Source organism: Mobula birostris, chromosome 25, assembly GCF_030028105.1.
Source record: "Mobula birostris isolate sMobBir1 chromosome 25, sMobBir1.hap1, whole genome shotgun sequence".
Classification (NCBI taxonomy): domain Eukaryota; kingdom Metazoa; phylum Chordata; class Chondrichthyes; order Myliobatiformes; family Myliobatidae; genus Mobula; species Mobula birostris.
Genome location: NC_092394.1, coordinates 10097212 through 10123598, shown reverse-complemented (window position 1 = coordinate 10123598; position 26387 = coordinate 10097212). Strand labels below are relative to the sequence as shown.

Sequence of the window (26387 nt, the reverse complement as noted above, 5' to 3'; positions counted from 1 at the left end):
CACAATTCCGTTGTCCATTCGTCCCCCCCGTCCCCCCCATCCCTCCCCACTAATCTCCCTCCTGGCACTTATCCGTGTAAGCGGAACAAGTGCTACACATGCCCTTACACTTCCTCTCTTACCACCATTCAGGGCCCCAAACAGTCCTTCCAGGTGAGGCAACACTTCACCTGTGAGTCGACTGGGGTGATATACTGCGTCTGGTGCTCCCGATGTGGCCTTTTATATATTGGCGAGACCCGATGCAGACTGGGAGACCGCTTTGCTGAACATCTACGCTCTGTCCGCCAGAGAAAGCAGGATCTCCCAGTGGCCACACATTTTAATTCCACATCCTATTCCCATTCTGACATGTCTATCCACGGCCTCGTCTACTGTAAAGATGAAGCCACACTCAGGTTGGAGGAACAACACCTTGTATTCTGTCTGGGTAGCCTCCAACCTGATGGCATGAACATCGACTTCTCTAACTTCCGCTAAGGCCCCACCTCCCCCTTGTACCCCATCTATTACTCATTTTTATGCACATATTCTTTCTCTCACTCTCCTTTTTCTCCCTCTGTCCCTCTGAATATACCTCTTGCCCATCCTCTGGGTCCCCCCCCCACCCCGTCTTTCTTCCCGGACCTCCTGTCCCATGATCCTCTCGTATCCCCTTTTGCCTATCACCTGTCCAGCTCTTGGCTCTATCCCTCCCCCTCCTGTCTTCTCCTATCATTTTGGATCTCCCCCTCCCCCTCCAACTTTCAAATCCCTTACTCACTCTTCCTTCAGTTAGTCCTGACGAAGGGTCTCGGCCTGAAACGTCGACTGCACCTCTTCCTACAGATGTTGCTTGGCCTGCTGCGTTCACCAGCAACTTTGATGTGTGTTGCTTGAATTTCCAGCATCTGCAGAATTCCTGTTGTTTCCCCTTTACTCCTACTCGCTGCCTCCTGCCTGTCAGCCATTCCTCTATCCATGCCAATATATTTCTTGGAACACCATAGTATTTTAACTTGTTAAGCAGCCTCATGTGAGGCACCTTATCAAATGCCTTCTGAAAATTAACTAAATGACATCCACTGCCTGTTGTTACTTCCTTGAAGAATTCTAACAGATGTCAGGCATTGTTTCCTTTTACAGAAACCATGCTGACTGTGACTTATTTTATCATTAGTCTCCAAGTACCTTGAAACCTCTTCCTTAATAATAGGCTCCAGCACTTTCCCAACTATTGACGTTAGGCTAACTAACCTATAATTTCCTCTTTTGTCATCCTCCCTTCTTTAACGAGTGGGGTGATATGTGCAGTTTTGCAGTCTTCTGGTAGCATGCCAGAATCAGACGATTCTTGAAAGATCCATAATCTCTTCAGTAATCTCTCTCAGGATTCTGGGATGTAGTCCATCTGGTCCAGGTGACTTATCAACCACCTTTTGAGTGCGCCTAGCACTTTTTCCTCCGTTATAGCAATGGCATTCACTCCTGCTCACAGACCTCTGGCATATAGCTAGTGTCTTTCACAGTGAAGAGTACTTATTAAGTTCATCTGCCATTTCTTTGTCCCCATTCCTACCTCAACAGTGTCTATTTCCAGTGGTCCAATATCAAATCTCACCTCCCTTTTATTCTTTGTATAACTGGAAAAAAAACTTTTAGTGTCCTGCTTTATATTATCGACTAGTTTGCCTTGCAGTTAATCTTTTCCCTTTACCTTTAGTTGGATTTTTAAAAGCTTCCTAATCATCCAACTTACCTTTGCTACCTTGTATGCCCTTTCCTTGGCTTTTATGCGGTCAGTAACTTCCCTTGTCAACCATGCTGCCATTTGAGAACAACTGTGGGACATGTCTGTCTATCTATCTGCCTTGTGAACTATTCCCAGAAACTTCAGCCAGTCTGTTCTGCCGTCATCCCCGCCAGTATACCCCTCCAATCCACTTAGGCAAGTGCGTCTGTAATTCCCTTGATTCCATTGCAATACTGATGCATGTGATTTGTGCTTTTCCCTCTCAAATTGCAGTATGAATTCCATCATATTATAATCACTGCCTCCTCAAGGGTTCCTTTACATTAAGCTGACTAATAAAATCGTGGTTATTACGCAACACCCAATCTAAGATGGTCTTTTCCTAGTGGGCTCTAAAAAGCCATCTTGGAGGCATTCTACAAATTCTCTCTTGTGATCTGACATCAAACTGATTTTCCCAATCCTCTTGCATATTGAAGTCCCCCATTACAATTGCGGCATTACTCTTATTACATGCTCTTTCCAGCTCCTTTTGCAATCTCAACCCCACATCTTGACTACTATTTGGAGGCCTATATATGATTCCCATAATGGTTTTGTTAACCCTTGCAGGTTGTTAATTGCACCCACAAAAAAAATCAACATTCTCTGACCCAGTGACACCTCTTTCTAAAGATGTAATTCCATCTCTTGCCAATAGTACCACACCACTGTCTATACCTTTCTGCCTGTCCTTTTGATACAAAGTATATGCTTTGATGTTAAGCTCCCAACTCTGGCCGCCTTTCAGCCATGACTCAGTGATGCCTACACCGTCGTACCGACCAATCTCTTATTGCACCACATGCATTTAAATACAGCACCTTCGGTCCTGCATTCTTTGCCTTTAAGACTTTTGCCCCTGTGGTACAACTTTACTCTGCTCTGTCTTCAGTTGTACCCAATCATTGGCTTGTCCTTCCTTACATTCATATTACATCACTATTTGTAAACCTGCTGGCTCATCCTCAGCTCTATTGTACTGGTTCCCTTCCCCTGCCATATTAGCTTAAACCACTCCCAGCAGCTCTAGCAAACTTGCCTGCAGGGATATTGTGTCTTTGGAATGTGGGAGAAAACAGGAGGAAATCTACGTGGTCGTGGAGAGAACATGTTAACTCCTTATGGAGAGTGGAGGAAATGCACCTGGGCCACTGCCACTGTAATAGTGTCACACTAACTGCCTTGTTAGTAGATAACATCTTTCGGGAGATGGTCACTGCACCGCTCTGGGGTGTAAGTAGAGCAAGAATAAATGGTGGCCATGAGATGGAGCATGTGGGTAGCATGAGAGGCTCTTGGGGTTATCTTGTTCTCTCACTATTATCCATTTCTGTTTATTGATGGTTGTTAGATCTGCAAAGCGTATAGCAACTAGAGCCAAGTTCACAATAGTTTGGCTGGCTCAATTGTACTGGGAGGCAGGTGAGACATCTTTCTGTGATTGAAGAGGTAATTCTCTAGGGGGAGTGCATGGGGAAAAATATGACTAGTTAGGTTGAGTAGCCCTTCATTGGGACTAGGTAGCTTGCCCTAGAATGGACTCCTTTTGTACTGTAAACTGAGTCTGTAGACATGGAAAGGAACATCACATTCACAGTACTGATGGGATCAATCTGCATCCCATCTGTTGGTATAGTAAATGATATCCAGCAGTGATTGTTGTCCATATTGACAACTCACACCTTGAAGGCTGAATGCTTTATTTTCCTTCCTGCTTGCAGCCTCTGTGCTCACAGTGGAATCTATCCCTTTCCTCGCTGTCTGAGACTCAATAAGATAACTTGCTGCTTGTTCTACTTGACTGAGAATTGAATTTCTGTTACAGTGCATTGTCGCAAAAACATTTACTTCTATCTCTTTAACGTTGTCCACATTAATGTTTTTTCCTGAACAGTCCAATTCACTATTGTTAGTTTTTCCTGTTTGTGTTGGTCATTAATTTTACATGTAGCTCAAATTGCAAAGTATCATCCTTGTGCTTAAAGCTCTTTCTATTCTGCCACTCTTCCTAATGTGTGCTGAACACCTGTTCCCAGTCTTGCACTCTAATTATTATTTTACCTTCTCTCTGAATTAGACCATAAGATACAGAAGCAGAAGTAGGCCATTCGGCCCATAGAGTCTGCTTCACCATTCAATCATGGGCTGATCCAATTCTTCCAGTCACCCCCACTCCTCTGCTTTCTCCCCATACCCTTTGCTGCCCTGACTAATCAAGAACCTGTCTATCTCTGCCTTAAATGCACCCAATGACTTGGCCTCCACAGCCACTTGTGACAACAATTTCCACAGATTTACCACTCTCTGACAAGTAATTTCTCCACATCTGTTCTAAATGGACGTCCTTCAATCCTGAAGTCGTGCCCTCTTGTCCTAGACTCCCCTACCATAGGAAATAACTTTGCCATATCTAATCTGTTCAGGCCTTTTAACATTTGGAATGTTTCTATGAGACCTTCCACCCCCCCCCCCCACCCACCCCCCATTCTCCTGAACTCCAGGGAATACAGCCCAAGAGCTGCCAGATGTTCCTCATACAGTGACCCTTTCATTCCTGGATTCATTCTCGTGAATCTTCTCTAAACCCTCTCCAATGTCAATATATCCTTTCTAAAATAAAGGATTTTCCAAAGCTGCACACAATATTCCAAGTGTGGTCTTACAAGTGCCTTACAGAGCCTCAACATCACATCCCTGCTCTTATATTCTGTATCTCTAGAAATGAATGCCAACATTGCATTCACTTTCTTCACCGACTTAACCTGGAGGTTAACTTTTAGGGTATCCTGGACAAGGACTCCCAAGTCCCTTTGCATCTCTGCATTTTGAATTCTCTCCCCATCTAAATAATAGTCTGCCCGTGTATTTCTTCCACCAAAGTGCATGACCATACACTTTCCAACATTGTATTTCATTTGCCACTTTGCCCATTCCCCTAAACTATATAAGTCTCTCTGTTTCCTCAACACTACCCGTTCCTCCACCTATCTTTGTATCATTGGCAAATTTAGCCATAAATCCATTAATCCTATAGTCCAAATCATTGACATACATCGTAAAAAGCAGCGGTCCCAACAGTGGCCCCTGTGGAACTCCACTGGTAACTGGCAGCCAGCCAGAATAGGATCCCTTTATTCCCACTCTGTTTCCTGCTGATCAGCCAATGCTCCACCCTGGGTAGTAACTTCCCTGTAATTCCATGGGCTCTTATCTTGCTAAGCAGCCTCGTGTGGTACTTGTCAAAGGCCTCCTGAAAATCCAAGTACACCACGTCTACTGCATCTCCTTTGTCCACTCTTCTTGTAATTTCCTTAAAAAATTGCAGTAGGTTAGTCAGGCAGGATTTTCCTTTCAGGAAACTAGGACTGTGGTTTATTTTGTCATGTTCCTACAGGTACTCCATAATCTCATCCCTAACAATTGATTCCAACAACTTCCCAACCACTGATGACAGGCTAACAGGTCTATAGTTTCCTTTCTGCTGCTTCCCACCCTTCTTAAATAGCAGAGTAACATTTGCAATTTTCCGGTCATTCGGTACAATGCTAGAATCTATCGATTCTTGAAAGATAATTGTTAATGCCTCCACAATCTCTCCAGCTACTTCCTTCAGAACCAGAGGGTGCATTCCATCAGGTTCAGGAGATTTATACACCCTCAGACCATTAAGCTTCCTGAGCACCACCTTAGTCGTAATTTTCACTGCACATACTTCACTTCCCTAACACTCCTGAATGTACGGTATACTGCAGATGTCTTCCACTGTGAAGACTGATGCAAAATACGCATTCAGTTCCTCTGCCATCTCTGCGTCCCTCATTATAATATCTCCAGCGTCATTTTCTATTGGTTCTACATCTACCCTCAACTCTCTTTTACCCTTTATATACTTTTTTTAAAAAAAAAGCATTTAGTATCTTCTTTGATATTGGTCACCAGCTTCCTTTCATAATTCATCTTTTCCTTCCTATTGACCTTCTTAGTTTCCTTCTGCAAGTTTTTAAAAGGTTCCCAATCCTCTATCTTCCCGCTAGCTTTGGCTTCCTTGTATGCCCTCTGTTTTCTTTTACTTTGGCTCTGACTTCACTTGTCAACCACTGTAGTGCCCTACTTCCATTCAAAGATTTCTTCTTATTTAGAATATATCTTTGCACTTCCCTCATTTTTCGGCAGGAACTCCAGCCATTGCTGCTCTGCTGTCCTTCCTGCTAGTGTCCCTTTCCAGTCAACCTTGACCAGTTTCCCTCTCATGCCATTGTAATTTCCTTTATTCCACTGAAATACCAATGCATTGGAATTTAGTTTCTCCTTCTCAAATTTCAAAGTGAATTTCATCATATTGTGATCACTGTTCCCTAGGGGTTCCTTAACCTTAAGCTCTCTTATCATCCCTGGTTCATTGCACAACACCCAATCCAGCACAGCCAATACCCTCATGGGCTCAACAACAAGCTGTTCTAAAAAGCCATCCCTTAGGTGTTCTACAATTTCTCTCTTGAGGTCAAGTACTGGCCTGGTTTTCCCAATCCACTTTCATGTTAAAATCCCCCAATGATTATCAAGACATTGCCCTTCTGACACGCCTTTTCTATCTCCTGCTGTAATTTGTAATCAACATCCCAGTTGTTGTTCGGAGGCCTGTGTACAAATGCCATTAGGGTCTTTTTTTACCCTTGCTATTTCTTAACTCAACCCATAGACTCTGCACCTTCCAATCCTATGTCATCCCTTTCTAATGATTTAATATTTCTTATACGCAGGGCCACACCACCCCCTCTGCCTACTAACCTATCTTTCCGATACACCATATATCCTTGGATGTTCAGCTCCCAATGGCAGCCATCCTTTAGCCAAGTTTCAGAGATGGCCACAACATCATACTTGCTAATCTGTAGCTGAAGTTCAAGATCGTCCATTTTATTTCTTATGCTGTGTGCATTCAAATATAACAAGTTTCAGTCCAAAATTTGTTGCTTTCTGTTTTAAATACACCATGCCTCTAAATTGAAATTTAAATTCTTGGTTTAAAATCCAATTCTTTAATCAAGGGTTTGACTTTGTGTGATTATGAGGTATCTGAGTAAGTGCTTATGAAGGTGAGCAAAATTTAGAGGGTTGATGTTTCATAAAATCCTGAAGAAAGATGGGGTGATCATTAAAATGTTTTGTTGGAATTGCCGTAGACTTTTATGTGCATTGCTAGAAAACTAACTAATTAGTTGCACGTGTGTTTGTCTGCCAGTGTGCAAATTAGATTTTTAACAATTCTAAACAAAATTCAGTTTTGTAATATGAAAACAAGTTTGCTAACATATTTGCTGAACATTTTTGAAAAGTTAATCAACATTAGAGGAATTGAGTTGTCTATAGTATCCTAAAAGTGAGGTGATAGATTTGCAGGATAAGGTAACATTACATTTTGAAATATTAGTGTAAATTTAAAACTATTTTCTTTCAGCTTTCCTCCTTGCAACTCAGCTGAACTACATGGGAGATGAGGGCCTTATTGCAGTAAACTGCGTCTGCCAAATCAACAGGTTCATCTGTAACACAATGAAGGATGGAAGGTACAAAGCATAGATTTTCTAGTGTTTGTAAGCAATGAAAACTTCAGAAATACTAAAATGATAAAGACTTTTCCTTTTCTCAAGCTAAGCGGAGAGGTGATAAATTGATGCTGAATAGTATGGGAAGATGGTAACTTCTTCCCCCAGGCCTGTCACCACCCAGGTCTCTTCACTTATGAAGTACCAATTTCATTATAGTGTTTACTTTTTGACTTCTGTCATTAATGTACCTTAGCGTACATTAATCTTCTGGAATACCGTAAATTCCAGTGTATAAGCTGACCCGGAGTATAAGCCGACCCCTTGTTTTCAGTGTTAAAAAAATGGCTTTTTCATGTTACCTTTGTATAAGCTGACCCCTTTTGTAGAGGTTTTTGATTTAACCCGAAAAGATCACAAGATCTAACATGCCGGTGCTCAGCTTTGCTGGATCTGGAACCTAGAATTTTGTGAACCAGTACCTGCTAAGAAAATAGGCCTATACATTATAGAAGGTTATAAGCGAATTCCTAATAAATAAATATATCAGGGAGGGAAGTTTTGGATTAGGTTCCCAATGGTAAAGGATCCTCTGAAATTTAACCCACGTGAAACCATTTAGCACCCATCGTAATTTCGTAAAAACATAACACGGGGTGGCGGGATCAGTACATGTACTCAGTATTGAGTTTGCGATCACCATGTGCAAAAGATTAAAACGAACGCGATATGATGCTGGCTTCAAGCTGAAGGTTGTTGATTTTGCTAAAGGAACGAATAATTCTGCAGCTGCTCAGAAGTTTAGTGTAAACGAGAAACAAGTGAGAGAGTGGAGAAAGGCAAGGACATGCTGAGGGAAATGCCAAAGACGAAATGTGCAAACCGCAGGAAAACATGCCAGTGGCCAGAACTGGAAGAAAAAGTTTTAGAGTGGGTGAATCAGCAGCGATCATCTGAATACATTGTTACCAGAGAAATTATTTGAGTTCAAGCTTTGAAATGAGCCAAAAAACACCGTGAGGTCAGCGAAAATTTCAGAGCTACGCGAAGTTCGTGGACCCGATTTATGAATAGACGTGATCTTGTGTTGAGACAAAAAACAAAGGTTGCTCAGAAGTTGCCGAGTGACCTTGAGAATAAGATTACGGCCTTCCAATTGTTTGTAATCAAGAATCGAAAGGCACATTCCTACGCGCTCTCACTGATTGGTAACATGGACAAGACACCAATGTTCTTTGATTTTGCTGGCAACACACTGTCAATCAGAAGGGGGAGAAAACAGTCCTTGTCAAAACAACTGGACACGAAAAGCAACATTTTACTGTCGTGTTAATGTGTATGGCTGATGGGACCAAACTATCACCAATGGTGATTTTTAAGAGGAAAACATTCCCAAAGAAAGAAATATTCCCACGGGGTGTTGTTTATGTTCAAGAACGCGGCTGGATGGACGAAGTGGGTTAAAGAGGTGTGGCGTCAACGTCCTGAAGGTTTCGGGAAGGAAAAGTCGCTACTTGTCTGGGACATGTTCAAAGCACACTTGTCAGGTGAGACAAAAGCAGCACTGAAAGCTGAAAATACGGACATTGCGGTCGTCCCCAGTGGTTTGACGTCCATGCTCCAGCAGCTAGATGTGACAGCAGTAGTGTGTACAAGTAAATTGAGAAACAGAATGTGTTTTGTGTAGATTTCATAAGCGTTTGTTTTTCCTTTGGTATTTGACTCAAAAACAGCCAATAAATACGACCTGTCTTCCATATATTCATTTTTCCAAAGTTGGCACCCTCTGTATAAGCCGACCCCCTAATTTTAGGACCAAAATTTAGGGCCAAATTCTCGGCTTATATACCAGAACTTACAGTATATTTTGTTGTGATATTTCTTTGTGCTGTGTGAGTTATATATACTGAGTTGTACACCTTGGTCCAGAGGAACATTGTTTCATTTGGCAGTATACTTGTATTCAGTTGAATAACAATAAAGTTAATGTACTTCCCAATGCCTGATTCAAAAACTTCAAAGAAAATCTAGCGTGGACAAGTGGAGCATAATTTTGCCCACTTGCAGCCTCTTTCAAGTTCTCGGTCTCAAAGCTTTATGGTAGCAGTTTCGCATCTTAATCAGGTGTTGTGGTTCTAAATTCAGTACCTGGAACAAGTGCATAATCTAGGCTCAATGCGGTACTGAGGGAATGGTCTACGTGGGAAGTTTTGTTGGAGGCATTAGGCAAAAGTCATGCCAGCTGCTTTGAGTGGATTTAAGAGATCAAATTAACACTAGTTTTAAAAGAAACACTAATTCTCCATTATATCATGGCATGAAATTTGTCCTTAAACCCTTTCAGTAAAACAATTCGTCATGTAATTCTCATTTCTGGCTGAGAACTAGCTGTGTCCAAAGTGGTTGCATTTCCCCACATCACTTCAAGTACTTAATTATCGATAATATAAGCTGGAAGGCTTTAAGATCATGAAAGGCACTTGTAAATTGATTTATTATTGTCACATGTACTGAGGTACAGTGGAAAACTTTTGCATGTCATTCATACCAATCAGTTCATCAATAATAGTGCACTGAGGGAAAACAATAACAGAAGACAGAATGTGGTGTTAACAACTGAAAATGCAACATCGGCATTGCAGGGCTGTGACACGATAGATTGTGGGGTCGAGTCCATTTTACCATGTAAGAGGCTTTTCAGTAATTATAACAGTGATATAAAAGCTGTCCTTGAGCCTGGTGACGCATGCTGTCGGGCTATTGCATCTTCCTAATGAGAGAGGGGAGAAAGAATGGCTGGTGTTTGTGGGGTCTTTGTATTTGTGCAAACTTGTTTTGGCTACTTTACTGAGGAAAGTAGCATAAATTACAAAGCAAATAAGGAAGGTAGGTGATTTGTACCTGCTTAAATTCCACAAAGAAAAGGTCACTCTGGCAGCCTTTGTTAGTAAATACAAGAACTCTGGTTTTATGATATTATTGCACTAGTAAACAATTTGGTTTAATATCTTTTAACTGGTACTTTGTCACTGAGCACTGATGTTTCAATATTGCATTGAAATGTCGGCCTGTATTATGTATTAAGTTCTAGAAGAGTCATGTAGCATTGAAATGGGCCATTTGGTCTACCATGTTAACACTGTTCGGTGGGCACTTGTCCAAATTACTTCAAAAAGCTTTGTACTAATACAGTTAGCCAAATTTAATTGAGGCTCTTGACCTGATCTGTAAAATAACACAATTGTTCAAATTCTGGGTAATGGAAACGCATCATGTCACTGTTATTTCCACTGCTCAGCCTTGGAAGAACTTCCCAAGTGTAACTTCAAAGGTTAGTTTGTTTGTTGTCAAAAATTATGTAGTGGAATAATGTTTTATGGCGAGATAGAAGTGCATTTGTATGCACAAACATAATTTGCCTCTCATTAAGCCTATATGCAAATTCTATTCATATCATATTGTGGTTGGGAAGCACTGAGCCAAAAGCTGATGTGTGGTGCAGACTTTACTTGCTGCTGAAGTGTCAGGGAATTGTGCTCTGTGTGGAGATATTGTTAAATGAAGTGGAGGTAATTGTACTCTTATCACTAAGTACCCAATCATTAACATCCGAGGGTAATGAAAGTTATTGTCGACTGGCTGATTAAGTGGATTAATAATATTTAATGAAAAAAGTGGTTTCAAATGCTGAGTATCCCCCAGTTTCAACAGTTAGCACAAGAGCTTGCATCACCACTGTTTTCTGAAGGATGATTTTAAATAGTAGCTTTGCCCAGGATATTCTTGTCTAATAAATAAGTATTTAAAGAAAAGAAGATCAATTAAAGTTATTCAAGTCATTGAATAAACTGGATAATTTATTTTAAATCTGGAAACCAAAATGTCAATGGTCTCCTCTCTGCAAATTGCTTTATCAGTTTGATCATACAGTTGAAGTCAGAAGTTTACATGTAGCCAAATACATTTAACTCAGTTTTTCACAATTGCTGACATTTAATCCTAGAAAACATTCCCTGTCTTAGGTCAGTTAGGATCACTATTTTATTTTAAGAATGTGAAATGTCAGAATAATAGTAGAGAGAATAATTTATTTCAGCTTTTATTTCTTTCATCACTTTCCCAGTGGGTCAAAAGTTTACGTGCACTTTGTTAGTATTTGTTAGCATTGCCTTTAAATTGTTTAACTTGGGCCAAAACATTTTGGGTAGCCTTCCCCAAGCTTCTCACAGTAAGTTGCTGGAATTTTGTTCCACTCCTCAAGACAGAACTGGTGTAACTGAATCAGGTTTGTAGGTCTCCTTGCTCGCACACGCTTTTTCAGTTCTGCCCACAAATTTTCTATCGAATTGAGGTCGGGGCTTTGTGATGGCCACTCCAATACCTTGACTTTGTTGTCCTTAAGCAACTTTGCCACAACTTTGGAGGTATGCTTGGGATCATTGTCCATTTGGAAGACCCATTTGCGACTGAGCTTTAACTTCCTGGCTGATGTCTTGAGATGTTGCTTCAATATATCCACATAATTTTCCTTCCTCATGATGCCATCTATTTTGTGAAGTGCACCAGTCCCTCCTGCAGCAAAGCACCCCCACAACATGATGCTGCCACCCCCATGCTTCACGGTTGGGATGGTATTCTTCGACTTGCAAGCCTCACCCTTTTTCCTCCAAACATAACGATGGTCGTTATGGCCAAACAGTTCAATTTTTGTTTCATCAGGCCAGAGGATATTTCTCCAAAAAGTAAGGTCTTTGTCCCCATGTGCACTTGCAAACTGTAGCCTGGCTTTTTTATGGCGGTTTTGGAGCAGTGGCTTCTTCCTTGCTGAGCAGCCTTTCAGGTTATGTCGATATAGGACTTTGTTTTACTGTAGATATAGATACTTGCCTACCTGTTTCCTCCAGCTTCTTCACAAGGTCCTTTGCTGTTGTTCTGGGATTGATCTTCACTTTTCGCGCCAAAGTACGTTCATCCCTAGGAGACAGAATGCATCTCCTTCCTGAGGGGTATGACGGCTGTGTGGTCCCATGGTGTTTATACTTGTGTACTGTTTGTACAGATGAATGTGGTACCTTCAGGTGTTTGAAAATTGCTCCCCAGGATGAACCAGATTTGACATCATTTTCTGACCTTAATCCAATAGAAAATTTGTGGGCAGAACTGAAAAAGCGTGTGCGAGCAAGGAGACCTACAAACCTGACTCAGTTACACCAGTTCTGTCTGGAGGAATGGAACAAAATTCCAGCAACTTACTGTGAGAAGCTTGTGTAAGGCTACTCAAAACATTTGACCCAAGTTAAACAATTTAAAGGCAATGCTACCAAATACTAACAAAGTGTATGTAAACTTCTGACCCACTGGGAAAGTGATGAAAGAAATAAAAACTGAAATAAATCATTCTCTCTACTATTATTCTGACATTTCACATTCTTAAAATAAAGTAGTGATCCTAACTGACCTAAGACAGGGAATGTTTTCTAGGATTAAATGTCAGGAATTGTAAAAAACTGAGTTTAAATGTATTTGGCTAAGTTGTATGTAAACTTCTGACTTCAACTGTATTAAGGAAATGGTTTTCTATGCTAAATCTCCTGTGTTCTAATGGCTTGGGTTATATGGTCTTTAAATATGGGTAACCACCTGCAATCATCAACTTCATGTATTTTGTGAATATTTTCTGAGATGAGCTGTGTAGCAAAGGCATAGAGATAGTTGAGCACATGAGTTTGAAATTCTCTTGTGTTGCTAGAGTGGAGTTTGGATTTGTTTGATGCCAGTTCAATGAAGGGTGAGGAAGATTGCAGCAGACAATCAACATAGCATTTGTTGAGTACCACTGAAAATGGGTAAATACACCAGACAAGACTTTTTTTTTTGGCTTGGTTGAGTTTTAATTTGCTGCGTATTGCCTTTTTAATTCAGAAATCTTTATTTAGATTTGTTCTAAGATTTTGTAAGGAAGAGCACTCCACAGGTGAATGACATGCCAAATGTTAATTGTAAGACTGCCCCACAACATGCCATGCTTGAGAGTGAGCTGTTTCCTTGGTTCTTGCTGTTCGATCCCTGTTCATATATTTACTATTGATTCTTCATATTTACTATTGATTCTTCTTATTTACTCCATCGGAGAGGAGGTACAGAAGCCTGAAGACCCACACTCAATGATTCAGAAACAGCTTCTTCCCCTCTGTAAGATTTCTGAATGATTCATGCACACTTTGTGCACTATTTATTCATTTTTGTAATTTACAGTAAAGTTTTGCTTGCAGCAGCAACACACTGCAAAGACGTCAAATTTCACTTCATTTGAATTGTTGAAGATAGTGGCGTGTCCAGTTGCGGCAGCCACTTCAGTTTCAACTAATGTTGCAATTGTTCGTCCTTTACACCTTTCTTATGATCACAAGACACTGCTGGGTATTAAGAACAAGAAGTATTGCAAGTCTACCTCACTAGCAAGTTGTTAGATAGCAGGTGAACTCTGCAGCATGGGGCTTGTTGCATTCTGTGTTGTTATCTGCTACGGCCACCCAGGGGCGATGCCGTTGGAAGCGCAAGCACAAGGAAACAAAATCATGCTGGTAGTCATGCAATACTTAAGGTGACACCCTTCAGGCCGGCTCTCCTGGCAATTCTGCTTTCAAACACTTGATTGCTAGAAAATAAACTAAATTACCTGTGTCTGAGTCTGAATCGACTTGAGGTGAAAACAGCCGTGCAGTCATTCTGACAGAAACATGGCTCCAGGATTCCACCCCTTTATTGTGCTTGAGACAAACTGTTAACCAACATCTTTTATAAACCTATTGATTCTCATGTCTATCTTCTCTCTCCCTCCCCCCCCACCCCACCCCACCTTCTAACCATGTCCTGTAAAAATGCCAGTTGTTTTTTTTCCAGTTTCTTCATCTATGCTGTATCCGTTCCCAGGATGAGGCTTACTTTTCCCAGACATTACATGTTCTCCTTCAGAGAATGAGGTTTCCTCCACCACTGATGCGGTCCTCAAGCTATCTTCCCACCGTCCTTACAGGATAGAATTCCTCTTGTCCTCACCAATCACCACATGACCCTCTGCAGCCAATACGTTCTCTGCAACTTCTGCCAATTCCAAAGGGATTCTACCACCAAACACATCTTTACCTTCCTCCCCTCCCATTCTCTGCTTTCTGCAGGTATTGCTCCCACCATGATTCCCTTGTCCATTCATTGATCTCCATTAATCTCCCTTCTAGCACTATGCCTGTGTTATGTACCCCGTAACTGGGTTGCCAAACCAGCAGAAATGGACCACTTAGTCGGAGTCTGGATTACTGGAACTAAGAAAGTTTTATTAAAGAAGTAAGTAACACAGTACTCCAATAGTAAGGATATAAATGCAACAGGTTAGCAATGGTAAAACACACATGTACACAGAACTAGGATAATAGGAATCAATCAAGCTCTATTGCAGTCTAAGGGTAAATTGTTCAGTCTCAAGTGACGCAGAGTTCAGTTCAGTTTAATATAGTTCGCAGTAATTGCTGTTGTGCCGTTGGGGGAGAGAGAGAGCGAATGATGATATTCAAATTGGATTCAAACAGACCTTTGATATTCCTCGCAGTTAGCTTTCGAGCGAGCCCTTTGTAATGTCTTCTGAGGTCACCGACTGTGACCCCTCCGTTCCGGATACAATCGTTCTTCTGCGGTGAACCCGGCACCCAGGCAAGGGCGGACACACATACCAGGTTCCTGCCGATCATACCTTTCCACCCTGTGCGTCTATGGTCGGTCCCGCGACCAGACCTCCAAAACTCCCACCAACTTGTGGGGGGTGCACCGCACTTCCAGGGTCTCGTTATCTCGTGGTGTCGTGGTGTGTTGCTTGCCTTAGCAAACCTGTTTCTTTTTTCCCCCTGCTTGGGTATCGCATGTCCATCAAACTTCAAACAGTTCAGGTTCAAAGCAACCGGTCTGACAATACTCGAAACTGTCTCTTTTCGTTAATCTCTCTCATCTCTCTCTTATTAGCATTTTGAATGTTTTCCCCCATTTGTCTCTCTCTTATCTCTCTTACTGGCATCAATCTTCTGATAACACCTGTCACACCTGTAAGTGGCCAAAGTTCTACAGCTCTCCGTTTGCCATCTGTCCCATCGTAAATTGTGGGGCAACTTTGTCAGGCACCTCCGCTTCATCCACCGAAAGCGGAACTTCCTGCTGGCCAACCATTTTAATTTCTATTCCCATTCCTGTTCTGACATGTCAATCCATGGCGTCCTCTCTTGTAATGATGAGGCTACCTTCAGGATGGAGGAGCATCACCACCTATTTCGTCTGGGTGGAGGAGAAGAAATATGATCTCATTGGGAGGAGGAGAAGATGGTAGCGCGACACAGCTTGTGCGGCCACTCCGGTGAATGATATCTGTAATCTGTCAAGTAGGGTGCCGTGCACAATCCTGATTTGATGGAGACAGACGTGAGAGGACGGAGGAACATCTGGAGAAACTTCTGAAATGCCTTTTTCGCTGCTGCTTTTACTGTGTGGTCCAGAATCTCCGGAGGGGAAGGCCCTGAATCCTCGGCTTTGCTTGTTGCTTGGTTGGCGGGATGGGGTCGAAGTGCTCGGCAGAGATGGTGCTCGGTGTCGAAGGATCGAAGTTTTCGGATGGACTGAGAGTCAGCTGTGGTCAGGTGCTTCCAATGCATCGACAGTTGTCGGTGCCTGGAGGTTTATGGCAGAAGGAGTTTCTCCCTTCTGCCGCCTGCTATCGGGGACTATCGGGAGTCGATCGGAACTTTGAAACTTTTTTTTTTACCATTTCCGTGGTCTGCTGTTTATCAAATTATGGTATTGCTTTGCACTGCTGTAACTATATGTTATAATTATGTGGTCTTGTCAATGTTAGTCTTTGGTTTGTCTTGTTTTTTTTGTGATATCACTCTGGAGGAACATTATCATTTCTTAATTCATGCATGCCATTTCTAAATGACAATAAATGAGGACTGAGGGTCCTCATAATCTAATCTGAAAAAAATTTGCCCTCGCCCTTCCCTCTTTTATTCCCTACTGTGGCCTGTTACCTCCTCTCAGCTGCCTATCACTTCCCCCAGTGGCCCTCCTCCTTCCCTTTCATCCATGGTCCACTCTCCTATCGGATCCCTTCTTCTCCAGTCCTTTACCTATCCCCTCCTCCCCACCCTTATATTTCTGGCTTCTTCCCCTATCCAGTCCTGATGAAGGGTCTTGGCCTGAAACATTGATGGTTTATTCCCATCTGTAGATGCTCCCTGAGCTGCTGAGTTCCTCCAGTATTTTGTATGTGCTGCTTTGGATTTCTAGCACCTGCAGAATTTCTTGTGTTCATGAATGTCTTTTTGTACTCGGTTTGAATCACAGAACGAAGTGCCGCCAACAATCAACCAATTCCAATAAGAGGTTGGATGAGCTGCTTTCTCTTCAAGTAGCAGTGGTCTGGATGAGCAGCCATGCCCTGGCTTGTGTGACAAACTTATCTGATCTTAGTTGATGTTAACTGATGCAGATACAGCCCATAGGTACATGGATGATAGAAAAGGAGGAAAGTGTTAGATTGATCTTAGAGGGTTAAAGGGTCAGCATAACATTGTGGGCCAAAGGGCTTGTAATGTGTTGTCATTTTCTATATTTCTATTTTTGCTGGTGATCAAATTGTGGGTCTTTGCTTTGTATTGATCTCCCAAGAGAGGTTCTCAAATGTCATAGGGTAATGTATAACAAGACAATATTAATTTTCCTTGATTTGTCATTTTTCTCACATTTTCTTTCACTTTCCCCCTTTCTTTTGCTCTCACACTCCTTTGCCCTCTAAGTTTAAGTGCAAGGGTCCAGGATTTTAAATATTAATAACATATGAAGCTAAATACTGCAATTGTAAAGTAGAATTCCTCTGCACAAAAGTCAAAAAGCTTGTGTGAATTGGCACAACAGTGTGAAAGTAGGAGGAAGCACTTATCAAAGAGTATTATCATTTTCTCTAGACAGGTGCCACAGGAAATTCAACTTGCACATAATGTTGCTGCTAATATCGCACACATTTGATTTTCTGAAATGGCCTTTCTCCAGTATGTTGATCCTATTCCATTACTTTGCTGTCATAATTTTCTGTAAGAAATTTACTCCCTTGGTGTCAAGCCTAATTTTAAAAATTCATGTTCTGCTCAAGTAGTTACAATTTGTAAGTAGGCTCGTCTTATCAAAGGATTTTGATCTTTTGATGAGACCTTCTACTTGCTTGGATCTGACAAAATTAGATGAAGTGTGACTATTCATATAATTAATACATTAGAAATGTAACAGGTTAACGAGAGGCTTTTAATGTGCTCTGTTTGTTTACTTTCCAGACGTGCAGTGGTGATTGTTGAGTTGAAAGTTGTTAGAACGGCCGATCAAGTGAATGGAAAGATTGGTAATCCAGTGCCAATCAGTGAAGGCAAGTGATGCCTAATCACATTTTTCTTTATGGTACAGTTTGTATTTTGGGTGTGAACACTTGAAAACAAGCTGTTGGTGTTGTTTTTAGAGATACAGTGCTAAGCAGGCCCAACAAGCCCACAGAGCCTTGCCACAAGCAAAGTATCAATTTAACCCTAGCCTAATCACAGGACAATTTACAATGACCAAATAACCTGCCAATTGGTACGTCTTTGGACCATGGGAGGAAACCCAAGTGCACATGGGAAGAACGTACAAACTTTCTAATAGAGGATGCTGGAATAGAACTCTGAACACCGCCCCAAGCTGTAGTAGCATCACACTAACTGTTACACATCCGTGGCACATTCTGTTTTTATGTACTGTATCCACAATTTCAGAATTATTGTTATATGATCTAATTGTAATCTAAGCCTGTGGAAAAATGTTGTGTGCTTTTGATTCCTGATTGATTTTGATCCAAAACATTCACTGTTTGGTTTGCACAGGTCAGACACAGCAGTCAGCTGCTGTTGCCAACTCAACAACAATCAAACAACCTGTGCAAAATGACACTCCATCCGATGCTGCTTCAGGTAAGAGGCTGTTGTGTCTTGTTCTTTGCAAATACCTCTTGGGTGCAGTACAACTTTAAAATGTGCTCTTCTCCTTTGATTTTAATGATGCAAATGCTGGAGCTTCTTTTAAAAACTATGCTAGTGAAGATTTTGCATCTTTACCCTAACTAACATGAATTCCATGTTTTCTAAAAAAAATTGAAAGATGAAGGAATAAAAGCAAGTGAACAACTCTTGGAGACAGAGTGTTGGCAGGCAGTGTTGGTGCCGGAAACGTGGTGATACTTGTACGCTGTCCAGCACAATTCTTGCTGATTTGATTTGATGCAAAAGATGCATTTCACTATATTTCAATGTACGTGACAAATAAAGCTAATCTATTTAGATTCACAGCTGCCCCCTTCAGTGTAGTGGAATGCAATAGTTCCTGTAATAAGAAAAAGTTAATACACAAAATGTTTGTAGTTCACAGTTTTCCAGCAAAAATTGAGAGCAAGCTGCCAAGTAAATCTGGTGGCATGAGGGGACCACCAAACAGCATTGGAACATCACAGACAAAAGTAGTGCCCATCGCCTGCCTGAATCCCTACCAGTCTAAGTGAGTAAATTCAGCTTGTTCAAGTGCTTTGTTAGTTGAATGATTGAGTTTATACCATGTTTCTGCTTATAGGTATATTTGGTAAACCATTTGGTTTGATCTTCATTTTGATGCTTTATTGTATAAGCATGTCTCTAAGCTATCCAATGATCGTTGATGTCTGCCCTGTCTTAAATGCAAATAAATAAATTAATGCAGATGCACAATTAAATCCACCTTTGTGTTTCCCTACATTAAACTTCTAATCTATTTATCTAATTGTCCACATTGTTCTACTTTGAAATACTTAAGTTTTTAGTGTAATTTGTAATGAATGCTATATTCTCAAATGTGAAACGCCGTCATAGGAAAACGGCATCCATCATCAGAGATCTTTCCCACCCAGGCCATGCCTTTTTCTTGCTGCTGCCATCAGGTAGAAAGCACTGGTAGAAAGTGGGGATGGAACTGGACTCTGTGATGGTGGTGTCTGAAAAGAGGATGCTGTCCAAGTCGCATGCCATCTTGGACAATGTCTCCCATCCACTACATAATGTGGTTGGGCACAGGAGTACATTCAGCCAGAGGCTCATTCCACCGAGATGCAGCACAGAGCGTCATAGGAAGTCATTCCTGCCTATGGCCATCAAACTTTACAACTCCTCCCTTGAAGGGTCAGACACCCTGAGGCAATAGGCTGGTCCTGGACTTATTTCCTGCATAATTTACATATTACTATTTAACTATTTATGGTTTTATTACTGTTTAATTATTTATGGTGCATCTGTAACGAAAACTAATTTACCCCAGGATCAATAAAGTATGACTATGACAAGTGCCTCAGGGCTCACGCCACCAAGTTCAAGAACAGTTATTACCCCTCAGCAATCAGGCCCTTGAACAAAAGGAGATAACTACACTTGCTTATCCATTGAGATGTTCCCACAACCAATGATCACACTTCAAGGACTCCATCTTGTTGTTTCATGTTCTCATTATTTATTGCTATTTATTTATATTTGCATTTGCACAGTTTGTCTTCTGCACTCTGGTTGATCTTTCATTGATCCTGTTATAGTTACTATTCTATAGATTTGCTGAGTATGCCCACAGGAAAATGAATCTCAGGGATGTATATGGCTGTGTATGTAATAAATAACAATTTACTTTGAAACATGTATTGTAATAGTTGCAAAATCTATATCATAAGTGAAAAATGTAAGAGGCAAAAAGAGGCTATTGGCCTCATCAAGCTTCATCTTTCACAGAACCAGATATCGTTTGCTCTTTCATGGATTGTATGAAGCTTATTCTCACAAGGGATATAAAGAACAGGTTAAAAAAATTAGAAAAATCAATGTGCCTGGCTAATGACCAACTCCCCAAGCGTATTCTTACAGAACTGTCGGAAATAAATATGGCATTGTATCATTTGCAGATGACATTTTCATGATTGCTGCAGTACAGCAATATGGCATATTTGATCACCTTTGTCTGTACTTGGCCCTGTAACCTTAACTGTCGTTAGCAAATACTTATCCACTTAATCAAATTTGGCATTTGGTTTTTGCTAGAAGGTAATTTTTGTGTAATTTATCTTCTAGTGCCCTCTAATTAAGTTATTTTCATTTCTATGTTTTCTAGCACTGGAGTGCTGCTCTTGATATTTGGCCACACCTGAATTATGCAGATAAGTTATGCTGGTTTCTGTTGACCTGAATAGGCAGACTTTACCCCAAAGAACAAAGAAAATTTCAACATCAGGTTCATCATCGCTGACATAAGTCATAAAATCCTGTTGTTTTGTGGCAGCAATAGAATGCACTATGTTTTTAAAAAATAAATAAAATATTAAACAAAACAATTAATGCAAAATTAGTGAGGTAATTCATGGACCCTAAAGGGTTGGAATGGAGTTAAACATCTTAGCAGCAGATGCAGCTTTGCTCAAGACAGGCCTTTTAATGCTGCTGGGGAAAAGGTGATCAAGACATACATATCCTTTGTTATATAATGTGGAACATGACACAGTGTAACTGTCATTTATAAAGTAGTGTAGACAGCACCAAGGGAAAACTGCTAATTTAAATTTAACATCTATATCACCAAATAATGTAATTGCAGCTACATCATCTTTGCCGTCAATCTGAAGGCCTTTTTCAAACCTCCCCACCGACAGTACTCAGTATTTCCCCTGTGATGAAATGTATTTGTCATTCTCTGTTTCTTGATTCATAAATTTTTGTTACTTTCCTGAGCCACCTCTCATACATTGGTGTAATTTTTGGAGAGAATGTGGCTTACAATTGAACCATTCATGTGGTATCAGTAATTATATTTTGATGGTCTCCTATATTGAACTTCTATCTGTGGCTTTTAAGTATGAGAATTCCAAATTTCCACAGCACTTTATCTGTGCAAAAGTGCTTCCTGCCTACTGCTAAATAACTGAGTTGTAACTTTGAGTTTGGAGAGGGTCAGTGACTGTTAAGTTCCTTGGCATTATCATTTCAAAGGATCTGTTCTGGGAATAGCACATAAGTGCTATTACAAAGAAGGCACAGCAGTGCCTCCACTTAGATTACGCAGAATCGGCACATCATCTTAAACTTTTAACAAACTTTAATAGATGCGCAGTGGAGGGTATACTGACTGGTTTAGCCTGGAATGGAAGCATTAAGAAAGCAGCATCCATCGTCCTGGACCGCCCCCCCCCCCCCCCCCCCGGGCTCCCAGCATCCAAGTCATGTCCTCTTCTCGCTTCTGCCATCAGGAAGGAGGTACAGGATCCTTAGGTCCCACACCACCATATTCAGGGACAGTTATTACCTTTCATCAGGCTCCTGAACCGGTGTGGATAACTTCATTCTTCAGAACACAGAACTGTTTGCACAATCCATGGACTCATTTTCAAGGACAGTACAATTCATTATTCTCAGTATTATATTTGCACAGTCTGTCTTTTGCACACCAGTTGATTGCACTGTGGGTGTGGTCTTTCATTGATTCTATAATGGTTCTGGGATTGATTATGACCTCAAGAAAATGAATCTCAGGGTTGTCTATAGTGACATATGTGTACTCTGATAATAAATTTTGAACTTTGCAAAATACCTGAACTCTAACTTTTGGGCTTGGGTTCCTTTGGAGCTGTGGAGTTGTACGGCACAAAAACAAACATGTTAGCCAGCCACATTACACCAACCTTTCTACTGTTGACACTACTCCACTTGCCCATCTTTCCTTTTTGTTCTCCACTCTTAGTAGAGATAGTGGTTCCTTTGCTCATCATCAAATTATTTCAAAGACCCGAAATAAACTCATCGTCGAAGCTAAAGGAAAACACCAAATTAATTGGTCTTCCTATTTAATATATTGATATTTTTCAAAAAAATGCAAATGAAGATCTGTTGCCTTCTGAATTGTATAATTAAGCTAGTTTGCAATTCATCTAGCTGATTCCAAGGTAAATCTGAGTCTCGTAGAGATTATCCAATACCCTTTGCAATTCTGTTTCTATGGTTATCTGGCAATTTAGTTGCGAGGAAAAAGTTTCAGTAATTTTAAGCTCTGATTTAAAGATTTTGTACCTAATCCTAATAGGTAAATTATAGCAGCACTGCACTGAAAGCATTGTTATTTTGTTTTAATTGTTTAAGATGCCCACATTTCTCTGGGAATGTGTCCTTTTGGAAAGATGTGTGGTTACCTATTAATATTTAAAAAGGTGACCACGCATCTGCATTTACTCATTCTGTGGATGACTCTATTGTTTCAGTCATGTTTGTGGTTCATTAATATCGCTGCTGTTTTAATGTAACAGTATTCTCCAGAAGTTTATTCCTCATTATTTAAATCTGCCCTTTCCTCACTTCTGTCTGAAACTTTTCCATTTGTATTTTTTAAAAAATCTTTTCAAACTTGTTTTTCAAAAAAAAAAATTCTTTACATATCAAAGATTCAAAGTACATTTGTTATCAAGGTACATACACAGTGTACAACACTGAGCTTTATCTTCCTGCAGGCAGCCATGAAATAAAGAAGCACCATGGTACTGTTCAAAGAAAAAAATCAATCACCCACTGTGCAAATAATAAAAAAAATCTTGCAGGCGGCCAAAATGAGAGAATAACATGCGGAATATTAAACATCAAATCACAAAATCCTTGAAATGGTTTAGAAGAGTTCAATTTAGTTCAGTTCAGTTTAGCATTCTCATTCATGGACTGCAGGCCACAGACCCAAAGCACTCTGATCAAATCGCGCAAAATGGCAAAAAAGAAAGGGTAACCAGAAACTCAAACTGCAGAGTCATCCAACAATAAGTCCAGAGCCACAAGCCATGCCAATCAAGCCTTACAGTGTGAGGAAGATTCCTGCGCCTTCCAGCAGCAGAAAGGGAGAGGGAGACTAGTCAAACGCAGATGGCGCTGAATATCTGCTTGCCTTCTTTTGTCCTCATCAATTTCAATCTTGCTCGACGCTTTAATCAGGGAGGAGTAATGGAGCTGATCATGGGTTTGCACGCCACCTTTAGGCTGCAAACTCCGCTCTCAAACCTTGCCAGATTTCCCTGGAGACAGCTAAAGTACCAGATCGCTCAGATGGCCTAAAATACATTATCAAAATATAAATTACAGACTCCAATCACACGCAGTTTAGTAGTAGTAATTTTTAAAAAAGAATAGCATTTGCAATTGGTTAGCACAATGCTTTACAGTAAAACAGCTGCAAGTTTGATACCTGCTGCTGTCTGTAAGCAGTTTGTACGTTCTCACCGTGACAACCTGGGTTTCTTCCGGGACCTCTGATTTCCTCCCACATTCCAAAGGGTAAAGGTTAGGTGTTGTGTGCTGTGAGCATGCTGTGTTGCCATGGAAGGTTGGCCACACTTGTGGGCGGTCCAGCACAATCTTGGCTGATCTGACTGGATCCAAAATGATGCATTTCACTGTATTTTTCAACATGATGAAGCTAATGTTTCTCTTTTTTTATCTTAGTATCCATGAATAACTGTTTAACACTTCATTGTGTACTTCTTGAAATTCAGGCCAAGTACAGTAATAACATGAGCAAATTAAGAATTAATTTGCAATTAAAAACACTAATGAGATAATAACATATTATATTTCTGTTAAGCAATAAATATTGGCCAGAGCACCAGGGAGAATCCATTCAAAGCTGTTATTCTGGGAATAGTTTCACAAAGACGTAAATAAGTGGGTCATCCAAAAGACTCCCATCTCCAATTAAGCATATTGGTACAACGCAGGTTATTATGCTTATTCTGCAAAGGGACTTGGGCTCAGAGCTCTCAGACTCTGATGCAGAAGTGCTGCTACTGAGCCAAGAGATTTCATCAAATAATGACCTGCTTCTTAGCTGGGTCTCAATTTTAAGTAATGCTGATTCATGGTTTTGAGTTTTTCCTTTTGCTGAGCTCACCATAATAAATTCTCTTTTATTCATTTGTGACATTAACTTTATTTATGTAGCTCCTAAAGAAAAAATAGGTACTTCACAAATGCATGACCAGATTAAAAAAAAATGATAAAACAACAGAAGGAGGTATTAATACAGGTGACCAAAATGGTTGAGGAGGCAAATTTTAAAAACCACCTGAGGTGGCGGGGGAGAGGGAGCATGTATGGTGTCTAAGCAGCTAAAGAGTTGACATCAATGGAGGAGCAAAGGCAATGAGAGTCAAAGGTAGAGAACTTGGAGGAAAATACATGATTTTTGTACAGCCAGATTTGGGAACAGCTTCTTTCCAACTGTGATAAGACTGCTGAACGGATCCTGACCCGGATCTGGGCTGTACCCTCCAAATATCCGGACCTGCATCTCGTTTTTTGTTTTTTTTTGCACTACCTTACTTTCCATTTTTCTATTTTCTCTTTATGATTTATAATTTAAATGTTTAATATTTACTATCGATTTGTAATCCAGGGAGCGGAAAGTGCAGAATCAAATATCGCTATGATGATTGTACGTTCTAGTAGCAATTGTTTGGTGACAATAAAGTATAAAGGATTGGAGAAGTGGGGTGTTATAGGTCACTTGACGGTTCTGTTGGAAGTGGCAGGTAAGCGTAATGGGCTAGAAACGTTGGCACAATATTAGCGAACATTGAAGATTACTAAGAAAGCTAGGACTGTTATACTTTGTCTCCTCAGCATCAATTACCATTTATACACCACAGAATGGGCTACACCCATACTAACCCTTGTGCCTCTTTTCTAATTGCATTTTCTCCCTATTAATTCTATATCATTCTATACCTTGCCTTTTCAAGTGCCAAGATTGTATCTGTCTTCACTTCTGGCAGCATGTTCTGTATATCAGCATCTCTGTGTGGAAAATCTTTCCCCCTCCCTTAAACCTGTAACCTCTCTGTTATACATCCCTGTGCCTTTGCAATTCTAAAGACCTCTTTTTCAAAGCTACTGAAAATGTTACATTGGTTACTTTGCCATATACAGTACTTTGGCACATGTATATAGCTAGGGACTTTTGTATAGTACTGTATTTGGTAAAGTGGAGTGGGGGGCGCGTTTGTAAATCTAACAGGAACAAAGGATTTTGGGGATGGTGAGGGAGGAGTGCTGCAGTATGGGTGTGGGACAGATGGCAGCGAGGGAGTGTCATGGGTGGGTGGTGTAGTTGCAGACATACCCAGCCTTGAAACACCAGGCAAGGTCATTTGATTTGTTGAGGAACAGCTTCTTCCCCTCTGCCATCCGATTCCTAAATGTTCATTAAATCCATGAACACTACCTCACTTTTTCAATATATATAGTTTCTGCTTGATTTTTAATCTCCAATATACATATACTGTAATTTATTTATTTTCTTTATTATGTATTGCATTGAACTGCTGCTACTAAGTCAACAAATTTAAGGACACCTGCTGATGATGATAAACCTGATTCTGATCATTACAGAATGTCACTCTGGTGCTTCCCTCTCCCAACCATAATTTTGCTCTTCCTGCCCCCTTCTCACTCTTCAGTCCACAAAAGAGACTCATATCAGAATCAGGCTGGTCAACTCGCATGTCATGTAATTAATTTTTTTTAATGGCAGCAGTAGAATACAATTCATAAAATTACTACAGTATTGTGCAAAAGTCTTGGGCACCCTAGATCTGTCTTTTGCACGGTACTGTATATATTTCATTGCAGCTCTTCCTGGAGTGGTGCATAATGATGCAAAGAAACATGGAAAAAAATTATATAGGAAGAGATTAAAATATTGATGAACCACACACCAAAGGGAAATTGTGTCTGTCTTTTTCTTTTGGCCACAGACTCTGTGGCAGCTTTATTAGGTACAGGAGTGGAACCCAGAGTGGTCTGCTGTAGCCTATCCACTTCAATGTTTGGCACATTGTGCATTCAGAGATTATTGTCTGAATAGCACTGTTGTAAAGCATGATTATTAAAGTTACTGTTGCTTTCCTGTCAGCTTGAACA

The 26387-nt window shown here is 40.6% G+C and overlaps 1 protein-coding gene across 1 annotated transcript in view; it reads left to right on the top strand.

Annotated features, from left to right (window-relative positions):
• The window catches only part of rpa1 (replication protein A1), a 109625-nt gene that overhangs the window by 23562 nt on the left and 59676 nt on the right, over positions 1 to 26387 (top strand). The window contains exons 4-7 of the mRNA XM_072243165.1: positions 7233 to 7341; positions 17688 to 17776; positions 18267 to 18353; positions 18801 to 18933. Coding sequence (XP_072099266.1) covers positions 7233 to 7341; positions 17688 to 17776; positions 18267 to 18353; positions 18801 to 18933 — 418 coding nt within the window. The remainder of the gene's footprint in view (positions 1 to 7232; positions 7342 to 17687; positions 17777 to 18266; positions 18354 to 18800; positions 18934 to 26387) is intronic.